We start from the raw sequence: 21,485 nt of genomic DNA on the forward strand, positions 1-21,485 counted from the left end.
ACCCCTAACCCTAACCCTAACCCTAACCCTAACCCTAACCCTAACCCTAACCCTAACCCTAACCCTAACCCTAACCCTAACCCTAACCCTAACCCTAACCCTAACCCTAACCCTAACCCTAACCCTAACCCTAACCCTAATAAGGCATCTAGCTAAAAAGACCCCTTCGAGACCCTCCGCGAGGCCGCAAAAGAAAAACGAAGGAAATATAAAGGGCTCGGAACGCGATTCCGGCCCCTTATCTTTTCGGCTGGAGGCCTTATAGAAAAAGAGACGGCTAAGTCCTATCGGGAAATTTAGACCCTTATAGGCCCGATTGCGGCTACTTAGCTCGATGCCTCTATCGGGCTTGCCCTTACGAAGACTAAGGCTAATTCCGCGGCTTCGATTATAGCCCTTAATACCTAAAGGCCCCTAGAAATAGGATAACCTACCTAGAAATAGGTTAAAAGGTAGATAAGGCTATTTCGTTTAATTTTCTAGCTTTTTAGGTCGCTATTCCCCTAGATTAGATTACATAGGAATTTTACTAGATTTTTTCTCTATTTTTTCGCATATCTCTCGATCTTCTATCTCTCCTTATTATAAAGAAACTTAGTATTAGGCTAGATAACTTAATCTAAACTACTTACTACCCTAACCCTAAATCTCTTATTATATCTATATAGTTCTTATGCCTTTTATATTACTATAAATATATATAATTATTATTACTTAATTACTCTTACTTATTATTACTATATTAAATATAAAAACTACTTTATGTAAGATATATCGTCCTATATAGGTATCTTAAGTATAATCCTATTAGCCGCTACCTTAGCTATAAGCGCTTTAACCCCTTAGATATAGCTATTTATTAATTATTTTATCGTATTTAAATTATAAAATACTCGTTTATTTCTACTTTTCTAACGCTAAAAAACTTCTTATTAGACTCGCTATAATTAACGCTATACTCTTATATATATTTAATCGTATTTTACGATATAGGGGTATATTTAGTTATAACCTTAACCCTTTATTAAACCTACCCTTATTTTTTTAGCGTTTCCGCGACTATATGAGATAATTTTACTTACTTAAATAGAGAAGCCTAACTATAATAGTTAGGCTTAAGTTAGTATAGGGTCCTAGCTATATATAGCGTTATTATACTTAGGGCCGCGCCTTAGGCTCTTATTAAGCTAAGCCCCTTATACTTCTTATTTTATATTTTCTTAAAATAGTTTTTCTTATCTTTATTATCCTTTTTATCCTTTATTATTCTTTTAGCTATTTTTTACTTAAGCTATTACTTAGTCTTTTTTTATACCTTCTCTTATTAATATACTATCCTTATATATATTAGTTAATAAATATTATTATCTATATTATAAGTTACTTCTTATTTAATACTCTATAGTTTTTTTATATTCTTAAGAATAAAGGTAGTAATCTTACTTTTATTAGCTTAGTTATACTTACTAGCCTTATAGACCTTAACTTTAACTTAAATACTATCCGCTACCTATCTCTTTATAATAGAGGCTAGATAACTTAAACTGCTTCCTACCCTAACTTAAAGTCCCTTAATCGTTTTTAGCTCTCTCTTCTGCATTATAATTTTTAATGGCTTCTTTTTCCAAACTAAGAACGTCCTCTGACTCTTTATCCAGTCATGCTGATTAGGTATTAACTGATAATCCAGCGCGTAAAGAATTCTCGAAATAATAAGCCGCATTTCAATATTAGCTAGTGATTTCCCTAGACAGTCTCGTGGACCAAAGCCAAAAGGTTTAAATACGTAGCTCCTATCCTGCGAAAAAGCTAGGTCATAACCTGGGCTGCAACGTGATAACCACCGTTCGGGTCGGAATTGGTCGGCATCTGCAAAGCTTTCTGGGTTTCGGAATGTCACCCACTGATATACTGATATAAGAGTCTACCCGGAATGAATTAGCTACTGTATGGAGGGGCTTCCCTTCTTCTTTTCTCAGTGAAGCTGCAGTGAGCGCTTACCCCTTGCGGCGTATAGCGCCCACCAATGTAGTCTCCCGGACAGATACGCGGTGGCATTTCTGGTGCACCAGGGTAAAGACGAAATGATTCCTTTATGCAAGCATTGAGATACTCAAGGTTGGCCGTCGTACTCGCCGAAATGCAGGATTCATCCGAAAATGCGGACCGGATCTCGTCGACAAGAGTCGTGTACGCCGCTAGGTTTGTTGCCAGCAGAAACCAAAACCCACACAGCGCGGTAGCCATAGTCTCGCTCCCGGCAAGAACCAAAGTCAATGATGTTCCAATCTTCTCACCCGGACCCATATAATCGTCTGTATTCGAACTCTTCCGATTCATGTAGCCGATAAAGCTCATGGTGTCCGGGTCGCCGTCTCCATTGACGCGATCCATGGCCCTTTTTATCAACGATGAGTTATTTTGTTCGTCGTTGACAGTCTGTCGGCATCGCTGAAATATATTAAGAAGGGCTGAAAGGATCGGATACGAGAGTAGGAATCGGACCAATGCACTAGCCTGGATCCCAGGGTAGACATTCAAGACCCAGGCAGGAAATGCGCCCAGAGCCAGAGCACCGAAACGGTAGGAAAAAGTTACATCCCCAATAATGTCGAAGGTCGTAAAGTTGATCCATTCAACGATATTAATTGGCGTGCCAACTCGTTCCGTTAGCTTCTGAACGAGTAGGCGGACGTGTGCGTTGATGCGCGACTCCTGTTCTGCAAGGACTGAGGTGCTAAAAGCGTGGCTAAGTTGCCGCCGAATCCGCCGATGTGTATTATATGGTGCCCCGATAATGCTGGCATCATCACCAGGGAAGATGTAGCCAGCCTGTTTGGAGTATTCCTTCTCTTCTCCGCCAGATCGATATGCAAAGACCTGCTGCCATCCGACCGATCCATCTACCGCAATATGGTTAGGACCAATACGCACTGCTGGACCATATTTCTGATGGAGGATGGCCACGTGCTTAAGCCAAGTTCCGCTGATGTGTGCCATATAAAGATACGGCAGATAGCATATTGCTAGGAGTGGTGGGCCAGGGTACACTGAGAGCGGATGGAACCAGAGGCGGTATACTGCAACCGGTAATAAGAGCATACATAGAACTATCTATAAGAAAGTCTTAGCGTTTTGTTAAAAAAATGACTGTTGTCCATGAATATCGGGTGATCTTTGTCGACTCACAGCAACACTAACGAGTACCGTTAGGCTCGCAAGTCTGGCACCAAAAAGGACAGACGTAGCTTCTTGAGTGGCTGGCATATTGGGCTGAGGCCGAATCTGAGTAGCAATAACAGCACATTATTTCGTCGAAAGTTGCGACAAGTGCGACGTCTTCTTTATAATAACGGCATTCTCGTCTTGCCGACTTTTGTCGGAACTGTCCCGCTGACGGGTTAATCTGGGACAATACACCATCGCCAAGTGGCGAAAACCACCTAAAAGAGAGATGAAAAGTCGGTGTAACCCCCATTAGATATATGACAGTATGACGGAGCGTCCGAGATATCGTGGATAATCCGAGACTGAAGCCTCACCGCTAAATGGCGCGAATGAGCACAGTGGTCAGACGGACGGTAGACGCTGATATGCCACACAAAAAGCAAACATCGCACATTTTGAACGGAACATTGACCTGGTGACACAAAGTATAAACCAGTCACTACGCGGGATTTAAAACAAGCCGAGTTGAAACATATATCTAAAGCAGAACATTGTCGACACTTTTGCGAAACAAGCCGTGCGGACCCGATTACTGAACTGTCGTTCCCAAGTCTGTTAACCCTAAGTATGCGCTGGCATAAGAGAGTAGCTAATTAGGTCCTCTAACATTTCTTCCCCTATAAACTACTACAGTCGGTTCGCTCATGTACACTGGCCTGAATTTGACAGCCTCGTTTCCCGTGCCGAACGCAAAACTTCCTCAAACCTCACTGTACTTACGAGCTTGCTGTGCACGACTAATCAAAATGTGGCCTCAAAAGCGCATGTTTACACGTCAAGATGTGCAAGCCGAAACAACCGATGATGCCCCAATCTGTATTATCGACAGTATGGTGTTCAATCTTGCCTCGTTCCTTGAAACGCATCCTGGCGGCGCTGCTGTCCTGCGACAAGCTGGAGGACAGGATGCTACCGAATTATTCTTCAGCGTTCACCGTCAGGAGGTCTTGTTTCGCTATCCTGACCTATTTGTCGGTGGCATAAAGAACGAGAAGCCACAGACTATCATGCGGCGATCAGGAGAGCGAAGCCTCGTGCCATATGCTGAACCGCTCTGGCTTTCGCAACCCTTCCAAAGTCCGTACTATCAGGAGTCACATCGCCGATTGCAGAGAGCCCTTCGGATCTTTGTAGATGAAAGCCTGGCACCAGAAGCAGAAAAGTGTGAAATCACTGGTGACTACATCAGCCAAGAGATGATCCGACTGATGAGCAACCTCGGTATTCTGCACATGCGTCTAGGTCCTGGAGAGCACCTGGACGGTATGGAACTGATGGGTGGTGCCTTACACGGGGATGAGTTTGACTTTTTTCATAGCCTGATTGTTTCCCAGGAGTTATCGCGGCCGATGACACGGGGGTTTCAGGATGGCAACATGGCAGGCATGGTAATTGGGCTCACGCTGGTACTGAAATACGGCTCGCCGGCTATAAAGAGAAAAGTGGTGCAAGAGGTTCTAGCTGGCGAGAAAAAACTATGCTTGGCCATCACCGAGGCTTTTGCTGGCTCCGATGTCAGGAACCTGAAGACTGTTGCGCGCAAAACGGAAGACGGGAAGCATTACGTGGGTTTTTACTGCCTTCTCGGAACTTTCTGACCCAACACAAGCCATGTCAGGCTTCTTGTTGTTGCGCAAGGCTAACTCTAGGCTCGCCTCTAGGTTGTTAATGGAAGCAAGAAATGGATAACCAACGGCATGTGGTGTGACTACTTCGTCACGGCTGTACAAACTGGTGGATCCCTGAGCGTTTTGCTCGTCGAAAGAGGTCCCGGTCTCGAAACGAAGCCCATTCAGACGTCCTATTCCGCTGCTGCTGGTACCTCCTTTGTATCCTTTGCTAATGTTGTCGTTCCCATCGAGAACCTGATTGGTGAGGAAGATCAAGGCACGAAGCTGATCATGAGCAACTTTAATCATGAGCGATGGTCTATGGCCTGTATGCCCTCTAACATTGCCAAAAGAATTTCAAGCCACTGTGTCTAATAATGATTGGGCAGGCATATCGATTTCTATAGCGAGGATGATCGTTGAGGAGTGCCTTAAGTGGGCGAATCAGCGCAGGGCGTTTGGCAAAACGTTGATGGCACAGCCTGTTGTCCGACAAAAGTAACATTTGCAGCCCATTTACGGTCCGCTATAATAAAGAAAAGTACGCTAATACCATCCGTCTTACTAGGCTCGCAAAAATCATCATGCTGGTTGAAAGTAACCAGTCCTGGCTCGAGACAATTACGTTTCAGCTCTGTCAACTTCCACGGCATCAACACGGCCGCCTCCTTGCCGGCCCTATTGCTCTGCTGAAAACAAGCTGCACGCGTGCTGCGCATGTTATTGCCGACGAAGCCGTCCAGATTTGGGGAGGCCGTGGTCTGACCCAGTCGGGCATGGGAAAGTTTATTGAGCGATTCAATAGAACTCATGCCTTTGACAGCATTTTGGGAGGCGGCGAGACTATACTAAATGATCTGGCTGTTAGACAGTTGATGAAGGAATTTCCAAAGGCGGCATTGTAGGCATTATTATACCTTGACATTCTTCCCGGGTCTTTAAATAACTCAGCCAATCTCTCCCATCGTAAAGTCACCCTGGTCAAGGTGACTCTTAAACCATCCACGTACCTCCTTAAACTTATGCGACATGACATGGACCTTATATCCTTCAGGCCTTCTTAGATTCACAAATGCCTCCTCATCTAGAGCATTTTGACTCTGCCAAGCAGTTATAGCTTCAAAGTTCTTACACTGGTGCTCAATATTGAAATCAGGAAACGGGTGATCCACGGTATCTGTCCAGAAGTGCGTATATACGTCCGTACTAGCAGTACACATAATCTTCTGCGCGAGTAGCCATACACAGTGTGATAAATGGAGCTGGTGAATCTGTGTGGTTGTGTTAAATCCGCCTGGGTACGAATGAGCATAGTAGTAATCCCAGCGTGCCTCGCGCCGGAGGGCATCCAGACAGTGAAGCTGGTGGAACACATCGATCCGCCCGAAATAACTGTCATTTCCGTGGCCCCACTCAGACGGGATCTTTACGGATGTATCAGGGTCCTTGCCGATCGCTAAAACCTGCTTTCTTGTGAGGGGTACTGGCCGAGTATCATAGAGCGACTCCCATGCCTTATCAACTTCCGAGCTAGGCTCGCGACGGTAGACAATTGGGGGCTCTCTATTGAGAAGAGTTGCGTCCATACGTTTCGGAGAGATGCGGACGTCTATGTCGTCAAGTAGTGGCGCTAGTAAAGGTACCGTTCTTAGACAATGTTTCGATAAGAATTGTAAGAACGATAACTAACAAGGCATCGATAGGGCTTTAAGATGGTAGTTTCTCAACTGGTCGTCAATATGACTGGTATAGAGGGGAGCTTGTGGCTGTACAGAAATAAAGAACAGCGTGCTCGATATTATGAAAAGGATCATATTCAGCCATACGAGACACAGCAACGATCTTCGAGATTTTGAGACATGTTGATGTTGCTGATGCGACCTAATTTGCCACAGGGTCTTGCCGCCGGATTGCTGTTCATCATCTGGCTCCTTGATGGAGGAGTATTTCAGGTTTTTGCAGAGGGAAGGAAATAAAGCATTAGAAAAGCTTAACACTGACCTCATCGTGAGATCTAAGTGAAGGACACCGCTTTAGGGATATTTGGCCATCCAGTTTACCTCCTCTATTTAGCTCACCTGATGCTACAATGCTGTACAGTACAGTAATATACGACCCGGTACGCTCTCCACAGCGATGCATGTTAGGTCTTTGCAACGATATTCCCAGCCGCCCCGTCAGCTGACCAACGACTGGGTCAGCACACACAGCATGAACCACCCGACGAACTTATCGTTGCGTCCTTCTTCTCGACGGGTGCTCGTAGGTATTATCTGTGCGGTATAAGACCATAGTGACTTACAGGCTGGTCGAGTTTCTCTTTCAATCCAGTGAGTCTTATTTGCTAGAGATCAGATATCGGAATGAACCGCCAAAATTTGCGCATGCGCATCTTTCGCCTTGTGTTTGCGTCGCTTCTAGCAACGACATGCGCTATCATGCTGGTGCCATTAGTGTTTGTCAAAATTGAACATATTGATTTTGCTTCTCGCTTCCAGGCCCCTGGCTGGGGACATAATGAGACACATAGCAGCTGTCACAGCAATCTCGGCACCCTTGGAACACGGGCAATCACATTCCTATTGGATTTGGAACATGACAAGAACAATAGCTCTCTCTTGCAACAACTCGAGCAATATCAGGGCAATGTATTCCTGCAGATGAAAGAAGTAGGACACCAGAAGCCGCTGCTCTATGGAATCTCAATGTTCCACCAGCTGCACTGCTTGGAGATCTTGAAAGCCGCTCTCCAGCGCAACACACCTGCGCATCATCCCTCGCATAAACGTTTCGGAAAGGGTATGGGGTTTGATCACGGAGCGCACGTCAGTCACTGTCTGAACTATATTGCTCAGGCACGTACACCCGGAGCTTCTGACACCTGGGGCAGGTTTAACTAATTAACGATCGACTAGGGAATTATGTGCGCCGCTGATGACACGATTGAGTCATCGTTCCCTATCGAGACGAGCCCGGGACAGCACATCCAGATCGTGAATGGCCATGGAATTGTACACAAATGCAGGGAATCGGCTGCTGTCTATGACGTCGCGATGGGCAGCCTAACAAGACCAATTTCATAACAACGGGGGCTGCAAGAGGGTGATACAGTACGAGGAGTTTAGGGAGATAGTATTAGTAATGAAAAGACTTAAGAACGAGGTATAGGAATCTTAATAATCTTAATACTAGGAGACCCTAGGGTTAAGTTATTATAGGTAGCGGTAGAAGCATTATAACCCTACGACAGGCTTACTTATAGTATAGAGTAGTGCTAGCCGCATAGATAGAAAGTACTAGCTATATAGATATTCTATATTTTAATTTTTCTTAGCCAATCTTATACTATATAGCCCGCTATACCTAAATAAAGTTTATAGCGCGGGTTAGCGTAGGGCTACCCTATTAAAACCGGTTATATAGTTAGGCCTATAGTATAATAGGTGCCTATACTAACTTTTAATACTATTATAAGTATTATATTATAATACCTTCAATACTATACTATAATATAAGTAGCTATTGTATAGCTCTTATATAGGCCTACGACTATAATATAGATCTTAGTCTTCTTCTTAGTATATTTTAATAGCTTATCGATAAATAACTTACCGATAAGTAGCTTATTAATAAGTAGCTTACTAATAAGTAGCTTACTAATAAGTAGCTTACTAATAAGTAGCTTATTAATAAATAACTTACCGCTAATAATAAGTTTCTTATAGGCTATAATACTAATAAGCTAATTAATAAGATTTTAATATAGGCTAGTTAATTAATAAGGTAGCTAATAATAACTTTATTAGGGCTGTGAGGTAAGACAAGAACAAACAGAGACGCGCGTGCCTGGAAACATCAGACTCACCCGCAGCAACCGCGCCCGTATGTCCGGGACCTTACGAATCAGCATGCCAGCGCGCGCTGCCCTGCTGGGCTCGCTTTGCTGGCCGTGTTTGGGGAAAAGTGCCAACATGGCCGGGGCAGCTCGCCGCCGATGATAGTCTGGCTGCCCAAGAGTCAGTCAAATTGAAAAGTAATAACGGTAGGCTGTCGCCACGCTCCGTCAGCTAGTCAGCCTGATGAAGTCGCTGCAACTCAGCCGAGGCGGCAATTGTGACAGGGCATACTGCTTGTGGAAATGGCTAAATCGGCGGGGTGATTACGACTATTCGAGTCGGTCGGTTATGGGCACGGCGAAGCTGCGAAAGATATCTAGACTTTTTGCTGCGGCAGCAGGAATCGCGACGCCTCGTACGTTCATGGTGCCGAAAATGAGGGGCAGCACGACAAAGAAGTCCAGATCAACCCGTCGGTGCACCAAGCGCCACCAACCTGGTGCGCAAATGCGCAAATGCTAGGGTGCATAACGCGGCGTCAATATCGAGAGCACGGGGCGAACCAGCACACCCGGCCGCGGTCGACGCTTTGTTGAACATAAACGCGGTCTCGGCAGTGCCGTGGCGGGCAGTGTCACCAGCCACTAAGTTAGTATATAGTACAGTACTATTGGTTAAATCTGCGCCAGGATCGTGCACTACAGACGCCAAGGGCAGACATCGCACGATCGCAGACCCAAGTTGGGGAAACTATTACCGCCCTATTGCATCAGCATCTAGAGATAACCGGGGCAATCGGACTAGACTGAGAGCTTGCTGGGCCCCCTCCGCCGCGTATCGAAGCAGCCTAGCGTGCACGAGGTTGCTGGCGAGACTGCGAGCGACGAGAAGTAACCAGACGGTAGCATACATCAGAGGCTGCCTGTCATTGCCTGGAGGTCCACCTGTGTCTTGCATTCCGTACCGCCGCGAGACGGACAGCTAACTTTATATGACATTAGAGGCCCCGGTGACTAGACCAGGTGTGGGCGGATTGTATGCAATATCAATTGTGTGGTCGTTGGTTCTGTTATCTCGATGGCATCCAGGAGCACTAAGGCGCTGCTTACCTTAGGCGTTATAATTCCTCCGTGACCAAGTTTAGGCTATGTGAGCGCCCGCGTGTACCTTAACGAATATAGCAAGGGCAGTACCCTTTTACCGTAGTCTCTAGCCGAATGCAACTGGAGTTTAATAGACTTTATTGATATGTTGAATATCGTCTTTAGATATGGTGAAGGCCAGCTAACACCACGGGCTGAGACTATACTATAGATTGGAAAGTTGCTTCTCCCAAGGCGTGACTGTCTACTGAGTCCTGTGCGCATGCGCAGCCTTAGCCTTCTTTGCCTTTCTTGCCTTCTTTGCCTTCTTCCCCTTCCTTCCTCGCTTTCCCTTGCCCTTCTTAGCACACTTCTTTCGCGACTTCCTCTTCCCCTGCCCTCTCGTCTCAAGTACCTCCCCGTTGTTCGTCTCGCCTTCGTCGTTAACGCGAGCAGCAATAGAGTTGGCTTCCTCTAAAGCCGTGACGGCTGACACGTCTTGTTCTTCATCACGGGCTGTGACAGAGTAGGCTTCTTCCAAGGCCGAGGAGCGAGGTACATTAGCCTCGGACACGTCGTCAACTTCTCTTACTGTGACGTCGTTTCGGTCCGAATCGAAGGCTGTGTCGGCAGCTGGCGCAGCTATGGTGGCGCCCAGGAGGCACGAGACAAGGAGCCAAGTGGAAGAGGCTTTCATTTTGCTCGGTAAATAGTGATGTAAAAAATATTGTTTTGAAGTTTGTAGAAGACTGTGAGTCTGAGTTGTGGAACTATCAAGTGATGAGTCTGAGATGTTGATTTGAATGCAATGGAACACCAGGGGACCTCAACGCCTTTATACCTGTTGAAGCTGTAGTGACCAGTGTAAGGGAACTCAAGTATAAGCATCAGCCTCCGTTGCCCAGCTGCGCGATTCTCACAAGTTGACGCAGTATGTGAGTCCCCCCTTTGTAGCGGCGCAGCCCTGGGCTGTGCACAGGAGTCTCTGAATTGTGGTTACTGTCTGCACTGCCTTAAAGGTGGCGAGGCGATTGGTAGTATGGCATAACGGTCCTCACAGGTTGATTCAGCGTATGAGCCCTGCCTACACAGCGGCGCAGCCTTGGGCTGTGCATAAGAGTTTCTAAGTGGCAGCGATTTGTTGCACTGCCATACCAGGGGCAAGAAAACTGGTACTAGACCAGTAGTGCCATGATATACAGCCTGGATCGAGGTGGCAGTGTGCTGGCTCAGTTCATTCGGATCAGTAGCTTTATGGTTTGCTTCGTATTTTAAGGGAGCCTTCGGTCTCGAATTCTTTCAAGGCTCAGTAATACGGGTTAATTAGTAACACGAATTAGTGAAGAGACCAAAATTGGTTAGTAATTTAATTTGAGTCGCGAAACCGCTTGCCTTGCTATAGACAAAACTCGTCTGCGTATGAGTATAGTTGATGTAAATGGTTTTTGCTCTCCTTAGCACTTAGACTGTATGCCTGAACTAACGTGGGGTGCTTTCACATGACTCGCTTCTAGCATAGCCCATAACAATAAAGACGGTAGAATACGTCTGGTATATCGTCCTGAAACACCTAACGAGTCATTTTCTGCCGCGTCCTGGCGTCTGGCATAGAGCAGCTATATGGCTTACAACGCCACTGGCTCATTCTCTCTAGTCGAGTGACAGTTTCGAAGGGGAAAAGAAGCTATTACTGAGTTACGATCAAGCAGTTAAACGAAACATAGTAGACTTCGGCCTACTATCTAATGTATTACCGCAATTATATAGTATATATATAGGGGTAAAAAATGATATTCTATAATAGTGATATACGATCGTGATTTCTAGTAAGCGAAGAGCTACAATAGCTATGCGTTATAAGGTTAGTACCAGGTTAGGAAATCGGCGGGTGCTAGAGTAAATTCGTAGTTTACGTAGTTGTCGCACTTATTTGCAAATGGCATAACGATAGAGGTATAACTTAGTGAAAGGGCGTGTTGACTAGAGTGAGATACTGGCTAAGCCCTCTCGGCCGTTGGATACTTGTCTGCATTTCCGATGCGAGATATTACCCGCTGCCGCCAAGAAGCAAGGCTCGGACAGATATATAGCAAGGCTCAGATGTACATCTTGTCGTTGCGCCACTAAACAGTCTATAAGCCATAATATACATAGCCTCTTAGTCACCCTCTACCATAAAGAACAGCGGTAATACTAAAATGGTACGAGAACTAACAGTGCTAAGTAGTCGCTCTTCTATGTAAGCTAATCGATGGTTAGCCTGGGCTCAAGTTTCAGGCTAGTAACAGCGGGAGATACAGGCGCTAAGCCTTGAATTGCCTAAACGCCATGCTGCGGTGACAGGTGAAACAATGATATATCCTCGGTAAGAGGCGCAGGTGGGTTAAGGCGTCAAGTATGAATGCAGCTTGTTTCATTATAGATATTTTGATACAATACGACAAATCTCTAAAAGCCGTTTCCCATTAAGTTGCGCCTGCAGACAGTTACATGTGTATATAAAGCCTTTACCATCCCCCAACCGATGTTTCATTCTTTTGTGCAGGCCCTCGGCTGGTTGTGCGGTAGTAAATATGCTGCAAACTGGTATCGGGCGTGTCCGGATAACAATGTTCTATCCCTAGACTGTTTTCGTGCAGGACGTAACCGCTGGGCTGCAGAGACTGCTGTCTGTATGCACCACCGAGCTCCGGAACGTGGATAATCGTCTCCATGGACGGATGGTAGCCAAAACAGCTCCCCCGAAGGCCAGTCAAATTTCCTGTTGAAAATTCCATGCCATAACCTGTGCCTGTGCCAATGCTTCCACGTTCATAGAGTAAACACTGGGGATCTGTGGCAATAGGACTTGTCGGTGATGCAACTGCCTCTCCTGCCATGGGCGCCTGCATGCAAAGAGCATCAGGGGAGGTGGCAACACCATTTTGGCGCAACATGGGGGGTCCACCAGCAGAACCGTGCCACATACGACGTAGCTGGGTATCGCACAGCACAAGTTGCATCCCCGTGCGATTCATGGCGTAATTTGCAGCAGTGATGCATGGAGTAGTACCCGGTATGGCCGACGCCGTTCGTCCGTCGAAGGTGAGTGCTTCGCCTTGCCGTGTATCTGAAGGCACAGGGATGATGCTTTCACTGAGTGCATACCGCTCGGCCTTATGGAATGTTTGCTGGTGCTTAACCATGGATGCTTTGCGGCAAAAACTAGAACTCCGTTAACGAGGGAATCGTGTGAGATCACGCCCTTTGGTTCTTACCTCTTAAGACAGCCATCAAGTGTGCATTTATATGGTCGCTTTCCGTCATGAATCCGACGATGTCTGGCGAGGCTCGAGGACTATTCAGGATGAGCTTCAAGACCCTTAACACAGGTACTTCCACGTACTGACATCAGAGAAACGCTTGTCGCAACCCGGGACGGTACATTTGTGAGGCTGTTCACCGGTGTGCGTTCGAATGTGAACTGTTAACGCACTGCGTTGGATGAAGCCCTTGCGACACCCTGCTATGTCACATGTATATGGCCGTTCATTGGTATGGCTTTTATGATGGCGTTGTAGGTCCGACTTTCGACCGAAACTCTGAGTATTCAATCAGTCTCCATTATCGGATTTTTGTCTCATAAAGAGTCGTACCTTTGTGCATCCTTCCCAATAGCACCTGAACTGGCGAACGGTTCTCAAATCGTTGACAAGTTCCATAACCTCCATTGCTTTGTTTTGTAATCCTGAAATGCGCCGCGCTGCGAGTGCCGTAAGTTAGTTCTCGAGCAGCAGGAGGCTGTTCGAAGTAAAGTAACACCTGCTAGGGGCGCAGAGTTAGTTCCAGGGTCCGATCTTTATTATGTGTAAATCACGAGAGCCAAGAGGAACTTACCGCATTGCCTGTACGTCACTGCTACGATCGTACTCTGTGTTATTCAATGGGTGCACATGGCTGTTCTATAAGACGTCCACACTGCACCAGCCCTCCTTTAAGCATTGCAAGCCCCCTTTTCCTTATCCCCGTCGGGCCTTTGTACGGAACATCAGGCTCTTCAGAGGGGATTTATGACTGACTCGGTTGTTCCCCGGCGTTGAGCAGGTACCAGCCACAACTGCCTTAGCGGTGTGTTGATCCGTCCTCGTATCACTAAAAAGGAAGCGCTGTCGGGATCAAGCCAAATTTGTACTGGCGCTGAGGTGGAGGCATGTACCCATCTGTTTTGTGCCACTAGCAACGTTTTCGGCACGGCGGAAAAGTTCCGAATGTAAGTGGTAACTTCTTCAATAACACTTCGCTGTGCGCCTCGCCAGGACGCTCACGTGCAATTCACACTTCAGCTGTGCGGCAATGCCTGGATGGGTACATTTCCAACTAAAAGTTAAGCTAGGCAGAAGTAATTTGTGCAATAAAATTGGAGGCGTTTGATGAATCGGGGAAGTCTTCCGTTCCACGTCGTATAAGGCTAAGGCAACGAGGAATGAGCTGGGCAGTGATATGGATATCTTGTAGGGCAATATGCCCATATTGTTTTGGTATGTTTTATCGGACGCATTATCCCTAGAGAGTATCAGATGATCGCGCTGCGTCTACGACTCTTGGGGATCTAGGAGGCAAACTTCACGAATACTTGCACGCGTCTAGACACGTACAGCGGGCGTGCCATTTGAGTCTTCAATCGTTTAGGGAAACACGCGGTAACCTGGTTCACATGCCGAACACCAAAAGCCAGGAGAGCTCCTTGAGAAATGATACGCGCTCAATGACATCATTTCGGTGCAGAGCCCTTCACGTACCCGACACACATATCCAGCAATTTTGGTTGAGATGTACTGAATCTCCTTCTTTCGACGCCAATTGATATCATCGTCGCAAGTCTTAAATGGGGGAGTTGATGATCGGATAAGGATGATTCGATGCTTACCTACAATGAGTTGTCTCATGTAACGAGAAGGTAGCGTGTTTCGTCCCGTAATTTCGGTAAGAAGCCCTCACCAGGACAGCGCACTTAGAAGCAACTGCGTTCGATCACTCTCCTCGACCTTCAAGACCCCGACCTGGCTTGCACAGGGCTAGCATGTATACCAATCCGCAGCTGTTTTGGACCTGTCTCGTCGTTTTGACTAACCCTAACCGCAGTTCCAATTATTTCGAACGAAGCCTATGGCCGTGAAGCACACTCGTTTCATATAATCGGGGCGGTAGGGAACGGATAAGACGCACCCGTGATGGACAAAGAGAGGAGCAATAGATCATGTGGATCAAGCTGCCAGCGCCACGAGTGAAGTATGGAACAATTGCGACGTACAGCACTCTTTGAGACGAGAATTGGAGGGTCCCGCTGGGCAACCTCTGACGGTTGTTGCTCTGCGTCCGAGGGGACAAGCGCACCCGCCAGATCCAAGGGTACCCTGTCCAACGGGCGCCTATCCGAAGGAGGATTTCCCGCAACGGCAAAGCAGCCTCCAAACCGGGATCGGAGGTACAGAAGGGTTACCCCCGGTGTTCCCCACGCCGTTGATCCGCCAGTTCCAAGACGGTCGGGTGTTTGCGTAGTAAACGCAGCCTCAATCGTAATAGTAAATCTAGGTCCCAACACGCCCGGACGGATGCGAACGGGCTTAGCTAACAGTAACAGTATGATAGACGGCAACGAGAAATCGACGTCTCGTCTGCGCGGATGAGAGAACAACGCTAACCAGTTTTGCCCGCAATTACAAATAATCACTTGCTGACAGATCATGTGATGCTGCGCATTGTGGAGGCAGGCTGTACGCCAGCCCCACTGTCGAATTGATGCCTCGCATTTCGTGTCAAAGAGAAGGGTGAGGAACGTATCCGCTTAAAAATGATGAAGAGCGGCCGTGCCGGAAGCTTCTCAGCTTCGGTGCAGCTGTTGTGTGGCAAAGTGTATCAAAAATTGTTCCTAATCCTGCGCTGCTTATGCTCAGCTGGCTGAGGGTAGCGACGAACCTCATGGCTTTGATGAGATGGCCGAGTCAGTGCAGGTCCTGTATCAGTTTCACACCAACAATGGTCTGGGGGCCTCATTCTAACTTTTGCCACAGAATCTACGAGTCTTTGCGTCGCCCAGGGTACCAGGGGAGGCTAACGCCCCATACCACCAGCTTCTCGGAGGCTGACTGATTGAGTGATGGCCAGAGCGGCAAAGCTATTCACACTACATGTGCTGAATTGAGACCAAATTGTGAGGGGGTCGGCCGCATTGCCTTTCACCCAAGTGCAGGCGCAGTAAATGTCCGATGAAATCAGAAGTTCGACCGCACGCTTGTTGGAACAAGAGCACCAGCAGCAGCAGAGAAACGTGTCGCTAGTCGCGGCTGCCGCCACGACAGGGGACTGACTGCCTGATCTGGGTTTCCCCCCGTCGCAGGTTCGTGCTCCTAGACCAGGAACCCGGCACCCCGCACGTCATCAGCCAAGCACAGCACAGACCCCGTGTCCATTCTGTCGGGTGCACGGTGGCTGGGTGGAGTCTGAACGACGTACGGAAAACGACCTCAGCCTTTCATGCGTCTCTGATCGTAGGCTCTCCCACTTTCCATGCCGATTTGTTGTCGACCGTATCTAATCCAATCATGTTCGGACTCGCCCTCGCAGGCCGGCTCGCCCGTGGACCTCGGAACTCTGATTCGCCTTGACACAATTGCGGCTGAGGCTCAATCCGTCTTTTCCTATCCTGCTATAGTCATATTTCGGCCAAAGGTCAGTTAGGCGTAGCCTGATGCGGTGGCGTTTGCTCGCGAGGCTTTGACATTCTTCGAGGTGTTCAAGTGATTGGTTATAAAGAACGGGAATGCGAGCCAAGGCGTGCATCGTCAATGCGGTTGTAACTTGGCGGGCATTACGCGATATGAGCATGAGCAGGCCGGACACAGATCGGCCATGGCAAGACTCCGCCCTGCCTGTCTTACTGACCTGAGACAGGACATTCATCTGGCCATCTGAGTGCAAGTTGAAGAGAAACAGGGGATTCCCCAGTTCCGTGTTTGGGGTGTTCTCCTTGATGCTCATCATGCAACCCTAGAGTGCCTAGAAACGCTTTCTTCGCAGCCTTTTGTTGCATGTGGAAAAAAGAAGATCAAGTCGGCCGCCTTGGTGAGCCCTACGGGGCCAAAGCTGCAAGGCGCCTCCGGCAACGACCACTCATAAGTATTGTCACCGTTCCACTCTTTGACTTGGCTTACGCGGTCTGACATCGAGTCAGAATACCGATGCCCCCAGCGCTACCACTCACACACTTGGTGGCAAATGCTTTTCCTGCTATATGGAATCTACTTATCGTCGAAGCATCGACCAGAGCCAAGGGTCGAGTCACGTTATGGCAGTAATGTCGCCTGATTCAGCGTCTAGTAACCCAGTCAAGCCTCCAAAGCCAAAGCGTGAGTGAATTCTAAACCGAAGACACGACGTAGGGAGAGAGTCATTCTAACTCGCGCCGTCTTATCTGCTATGTCAGGCTCTAGAGTAAAGTCTACCATGACTCCAGAACAACTTGCGCGGAAACGAGACAACGACCGGAGGTCACAACAGGCAATTCGTGTCCGAACGAGAGCCCGGATAGCACAACTCGAGAAGGAACTCTACGATTTACGGAATCAACGATGTAGCAACTGCTTGAATGGCGGCGACACTGTTCAGGAATTGCTGTGTCAGAATGCAGCCCTGCAGGTACAGCTAGCACAGCTGAGGGCTCGGCCTCTGCTCGGGGCAGTGGCGCATCCGCCTACGACGCTTATACCGAGGAGCTGGTCTGGAGAGTCACACAGTAATGCCATGAGCGATGTGGCAGTATCCTCGGCGCCAAACTACTCTAATCACTCTGCAGGAGGTATTGCATCGGTCAATATGCGAGGCAATATAGTTGTGAACCAGGGTGAGAACGGCTCCGGCCCTACGACAACACCTGGAGCTGCTAGAGCGGGGATATTCGAGTTAAACTATTCTTCCGCTTCTACTTCGGAAACGACCCGCGATCCTGGTCACGGCCTGCTGGCAGAAGACGAAACTACCCCGATGGTGGCCTCAACGTCAAGGTCGTTGGATTATAGCCTCGACACTCAATGGGGCATTGATACCCCTGCATATTCGACACTGGCAATCCGATATCACACCTAGCGACAACTGTGTAGCGACGATTTAGGGCGATTGTCAGCATCTCAGCTTCGTAGCTCCCGGGAATTGGGGGCTACTCTGTGACGTCCAGGAGAACAATGCGACTTCGATGCATCTTCCGCACGTCTAGGAAATGTGGCATTAGTCTGGCTATTATAGTTAGCTATAAGTCCATGTAATTGTAGCCACATTGCAAAACTTCTATTTCCGAATATATGTAGCACGGAAGAAGGCCATATGTCAGTATTATAGAGTGCAGCAAGAAGAATTACGCAGCGTCGGCCGAAGGGCTATTTATATCCTGATGAAAGCCACGATGCACCCTCGCTCATTTCTGTGATAGTTGCCCACAACTGCCCACGCCTGCCATAGACTCGTATAGTCACTTTAGCACGGTATGCCCGTGGGATGTAGGAGTTCATTCTACGACCCGTATAATACTCTTGGAGCTATTACCCAAGAAACACCGTATTGCGACAGTGTCGAGACGGAGTATGTGTGCCCAGTATGTAATGGCAAATTCGCTAATTAGTTACTGTAAGCGTAACTTACTAGAGTGTAAGCATCTCCTACTATGAATGCTACGGTATTATTTCTCCTGGAGGTCCCGTGGTGCACTGGACGAACAGGGATACATTGGGCTGATGCCTGGCTGTCCTTGGGCTCACGCTTGTCAGTGACCCGATTCTGACCCGTGGCAGACAGATGTCAATTTGGCTTTTCACCTTTCCGAAGTAGGTCGTCCAGAGATGACAACCGGCGGGGAACGATGTCGTTGTTGCCTGGACGTTCTCCGTGGCTGCCACGGGCGTTCCAACCGGCACGGAGGGGTCCCGAATCCCGATTCTGGCGGGGGCTGTGTTTCGGTGTTGTGAAACATCCCTACTGTGAAAATCACCCCTCTCCTATCCCCACACCCCCCCCCCCTCCTGGGGATCTTTGTTACATTTTTGACCCTGCAACCCTGTGCGTGCAATCTCGAACTCCACTATGGATGTGCGCGCGATGAGTGCGGAATTCCGCAACACACCCCGGCAGCCGATGACAACGCCACATATCCATTGACGCCACACATTTTCCAGAGGATGCCGCATAGCCCCTGACTGATGCAGTCTAGAGGCCATTACAATAAGAAGGGGACCACGGTGATGTGTGGTAACTAAACAAGAAACGAAGGGAGTGACTGTTCTGTTCAGTGATCTAATGTCACTAAGTCTATACGTTGTGTCAACCTACCACCTGCCCATCTACAATGCCAGTGATGACGCCAAACAAAGAGCGAGCAGAGCTTAATGGTGGAACCGGAAAGCCCATGCACTTGCTGCTCGGATTGGCTAAGTATGCGAAACCAAGACTACAAACATATCTATGCCTACTTGTATCTACCAATTTATTGTTCTTGCCCCTATAATTCAGACAGCAAGCTGGGCTATTAAGGGCATTGTGTGTGATTTTCTACATTTCGAACCTATATGTCATTAGGCTTGGATTTATCGGAGTGTTCCCATTTGTCGTGGAACAGTTTGTGCTTTCGTCGAGCGCGGTAGTTTATTATGTGTATGACCTTTCTAGAACTTAATTAAGACCAAACGAGCTGCAAGGTATGTCATGATTTGCCGGGCCAGTTTCAGGGGTGATGTCCGGAATGACGCTTTTAGGGCGCCCACCCAGGTTTTCGACCTGACCCACCTGATCCTGTACTAACTTGGCTCAGTTCATGCCTAAGAGTGGGAAACATCAGGATTGAAACCAACCCTCTTGTGCGGACTAGAAGAGACGTAGTAGAGGGTGTAGAATATCTCGCCCTATCGTATCATACTGATTGAAAATGCCACTTATTATGTTCTTCTCTATTGGGTATAGCCTATAGAATAAGTGATATGACATCAAAAACAAACCCTGGCGGTAATAGATGTCTTGATATCGATAGGCTGCCAATTGAATTACATCAGCCTGGAGATCAAAGAAAATACGAGATGCGGCTACTTAGTTCTCAATGCCTTTATCGTATTCGTTCGTGGCAGTGGATTGGAAATGATAAAACCCATTTGTTATAGTACATGAATGTTAACGGCGGATCTTTTAATCAACTCCTCACGTGATATAATAATAGCCATATTATGATGCAAGGAATGTCGTTATACTAGTCCCTTTTGTGCGGAATCGATTCAGGGCCAAGGACAGCTTGGTCTAGTCTGAATCGTGCATGCTGTGCTAAAACCCCGTGCACTAAGGACCTGAGTTTGTAGCTATAGCTCAATGCCACATTGGTGGCGCCATGGATCGAGCACGTGTCGGTTTTATATGTAGTGAATGGGAGAGACATTGTCTTTCCAACTGACGTTAAGCTTCAATACGGCAGCTGCAAAACACTGGGTTGCTGCTGCGACTGAATGAATTGAAGCATACGCTCAATTTCTTGTAATAGATTTCCATTGTTTCACGTATTGCTCAGAGGCAACATCGTTTCGGGTTTTCTAACGTCTATGCTTGATGCCCACATAGGTTCACAGCCACTAAGCCAAAATTATACGGTGTTGCGAGGCGGTAAGGGTCGTGGCTGTGCATTACCGTCCAGGGTCTCCCGGCAAAGGATTCAATTAGGAAAGATAACGTGGACGGGAGTTGCCCGACTGAAGGATTAAGCTGGTCTAAATGCAAGGTCCTGGCTCACCATCGTGCGTTGTAGATCGCATTGTATCACTCCGCGAAGACCCTGCTGCATTTAACAAAGGGGAGTAACATTCGAGCAGAGGGTCGCTATTAGCGAAGAATTCCGTGTGTTTCGAGCAAATACGACGTTTCTCGGTCTACGCAGATAAGCACTGAAGACGAGTTTGGCCCTGTTACCCCCTACGTATGCAAAACTACTTTCCCCTTTATACATTAGCAAATCCCCAATTCCTCAATCGGCCGCCATCTCCACACGTCGGCATCAAATCAGCAATCAACAAGTCGTACGAGTAAAATTTCAGGACCTCACGCCTCCCTGGCTTAGCTGTGCGTGGATGCATATATATTGTATAGACCAGACTTTTGCAGACTGATCGTCGGCGTTAGGAAGAAGAAAGCCCGAATTGGTACAGGCTTTAACAGATATATAATCTCATGCCCGGTCGCAGTCCCGCTACTCTCACTCATGCATACCCAGCTTCGCTCAACCATCTGACATCAATGTTATAGCCGCCCACTCTTCAGTGTTGGCTATTGCACCTCCTATATCATGTCGTCTAAGCTACGGGCGTGCGATGCATGCTACAAGCGAAAGGTATCTTCAATCTTTGAGCCGCGCCCTACGCCGATGCATCTCCCGTTTAGTGCGAGTCGATACGGTGGATTCTCATTGTTCACTTCACTCACACATGACTCTGTCAACTTTAGATTCAGTGCGACAGATCAAGCGCGACCGCTCAATGCAACTGGTGCTTTCATCATGACCTCACTTGTGTGACGGACGTGAATAGAGGCCGGAAAAGGAGACGCCAGTAGGTTTATCCACTCTAGCTTGTGGGACGGCCGTGATTGCCCATTACACATACGCTAGTCCTCTTTTCTAACTGAAATTCAGCTCAAAGGTCGACACAGTCCAGCTCCCCAAGTCACAACGCCCC

General features: G+C 47.7%; 1 protein-coding gene across 1 annotated transcript; it reads right to left on the reverse strand.

Moving 5' to 3' along the window:
• Positions 1 to 9,898: 9,898 nt before the first annotated feature.
• On the reverse strand, positions 9,899 to 10,571 carry JDV02_001841 (uncharacterized protein). The gene has a single exon (XM_047982811.1). The coding sequence runs from the start codon at positions 10,451 to 10,453 to the stop codon at positions 10,022 to 10,024; it is 432 nt and encodes a 143-aa protein (XP_047838779.1). The 5' UTR covers positions 10,454 to 10,571; the 3' UTR covers positions 9,899 to 10,021.
• Positions 10,572 to 21,485: the final 10,914 nt, after the last annotated feature.

Source organism: Purpureocillium takamizusanense, chromosome 2 (genome assembly GCF_022605165.1).
Source record: "Purpureocillium takamizusanense chromosome 2, complete sequence".
NCBI classification, from domain to species: Eukaryota; Fungi; Ascomycota; class Sordariomycetes; order Hypocreales; family Ophiocordycipitaceae; genus Purpureocillium; species Purpureocillium takamizusanense.